The sequence below is a fragment of the Solanum verrucosum genome, unplaced genomic scaffold (genome assembly GCF_900185275.1).
Source record: "Solanum verrucosum unplaced genomic scaffold, falcon-dt-bn FXZP01000107.1, whole genome shotgun sequence".
Classification (NCBI taxonomy): Eukaryota; Viridiplantae; Streptophyta; class Magnoliopsida; order Solanales; family Solanaceae; genus Solanum; species Solanum verrucosum.
The window spans coordinates 1,010,232-1,012,391 of record NW_026020273.1 but is presented as its reverse complement, the minus strand read 5'-3'; the positions used below and the strand labels follow the sequence as shown (position 1 = coordinate 1,012,391).

At 28.0% G+C, this 2,160-nt stretch overlaps 1 protein-coding gene across 1 annotated transcript; it reads left to right on the top strand.

Annotated features, from left to right (window-relative positions):
- The first annotated feature begins 327 nt into the window (after positions 1-327).
- On the top strand, positions 328-1,035 carry LOC125833808 (NAC domain-containing protein 83-like). Its single transcript, XM_049512976.1, has one exon. The coding sequence runs from the start codon at positions 328-330 to the stop codon at positions 1,033-1,035; it is 708 nt and encodes a 235-aa protein (XP_049368933.1).
- Positions 1,036-2,160: the final 1,125 nt, after the last annotated feature.

Sequence of the window (2,160 nt, the reverse complement as noted above, 5' to 3'; positions counted from 1 at the left end):
ACAAATATAATTGTTTATCAAAAAATTCAAAAAAAAAAACTCGGGGTTAAAGCAAACTGACAACTGTCAATAGTCAAATTTGGTAATTAACAAAAAAATTAGAGGACTAGTAGTCAAATTTGGTAATTAGCAAAACTTTAGAGGATTAGGCTTAATTAACACTTGTATAATACCGCCAACTATCCGAACACTAGATGGATTAGGCTTAATTAACACAATACTAGACAGATTAGGCTTAATCAACATATCATATAAACTCAATTACATTAAATTAAATTCTATTACATCGATCTTTTTACATATACCAAAAAAAAAATTACAAATAACATGGCGTTATCAAGATCTAAGCATAGTTTAGGTTTTCGATCCCATCCTAGTGATAAAGAGTTGATCAACCATCTAAAAAGATTCATGCTCGATGGAATTTTTCCATGTCCCCATGTTAGCAAACTAAAGGACATATTTGGAGACTTAGAGCCATGGCAAATTATCGATGGAGAGAAAACATGTTACTTTCTTACGCGATTAAAGAAATTCAATAATTCGAACAAGAGATTCTCAAGAACAGTTGGGAGTGGGACTTGGAGTGGCCAAACAAGTGGTATTTCCATTAGAGATAAATCAAATAGAAATATTATAATTGGATATAAGAGAAGTTTGAGGTGTAAAAGTGGTATTGAAAAAGATCAAAGTGAAAAATGGCTTTTGAAAGAATATTTTTTGCCAGATGAGTATATTAAGAAAAGCAAGAACAAGGATATATTTGCCATTTGTAGAATTAAAGAGAAGACAAAAAATGATGAGGAAAATAATAATGATGACGATGATGCTGATGTTAAGGATGAAGATGTTGATGGATTACTGGATTATCTATTTGAAGGTAATTATGATCAAGTAATTAGCAATGATAATGACAATCAATTAGAGGGTAATTATGAAGTGAGGACAAGTGATGAAGCAAGTACAAGTACATTAAACAATAATGGAATCAATCCATATGAGAATTCAAGCATTGTCTGTATTGGAAATGATTGAGTTTTAATGTTTATAAGCATGCAAATAGCAATGCTATCAAGTACTTTTTTTTTTGTTACATTAGTCATTAGGTTATAAACTAATAATAGCTTGAATGTGAATAATTTTCGTTTAGAAAAATATGAATTTGCAGTTGAGGATACATAGTTGCATGAGTATTTGTCTTTAAATATTGAAGAAAACTAATTAATACAATTTCTTCTTTTAATAGCTTGATCATCCTTGTTTTGTTTATATGGCAAACACATGTTTAACCTTTTCAATTTTTTATTTTTATAAATAATAATGTTACCATGTGAAGCTAAACGCAAAAAACAATGAACTAAGAATAAAAAAAGGCAATCATGATTTAAGGCCTCTTATTATAATTTGGTGTTAGACTATAAATTTTATTGAGACGTTCTTGACACAGATCCAAGATATTTTCTTTTAGAAAAAAAGAAAACATAATACTTAAGTTTTTCCAGAGCAAGCAAGTGAACAAATGCTTGTCTACCTCAACAATACACTTGAACTAATAAAAGTGATATGGATTAGTAAATAATTTGGAGGTAATTATGATCATTGATCAAGTAATTAGCAACGATAATGACAATCAGTTAGAGAGTAATTATGAAAGTGAGGACAAATTATGAAGCAAGTACAAGCACATTAAACAATAATGTTTAACATGGAGATTATGGAAAATTAATGGAATTAATCCATCTGAGATTTCAAGCATTGAGTCCATACTTGAAATGATTGAATTATAATGTTTATATGCATGCAAATAGAAATGCTATCAAGTTTTTTTTTTTTTTTGTTACATTAGGTTATAAAATTTTATATGGATAGCTCATCAAAACAAAGAAAGAAAGAAACCCCTTATATTTATCTTATATTTTCGAGGAAGGAGCTTGAATGCAATGTGATATATTGCAAACAAATGTCTAACCTCTTTTAATTTTTAGTTTCATAAATAATAATATTACCATGTGAAGTTAAATGGCAAAAAGAATTATATTAGAATAAAAAAGGCAAATCTAAATTAATACTTAATATTTTTGTGCATGTGTATAAATATTTAAGGCCTCTTATTATAATTTGGTGTTAGACTACTAATTTTATTGAAACGTTCTTAACACA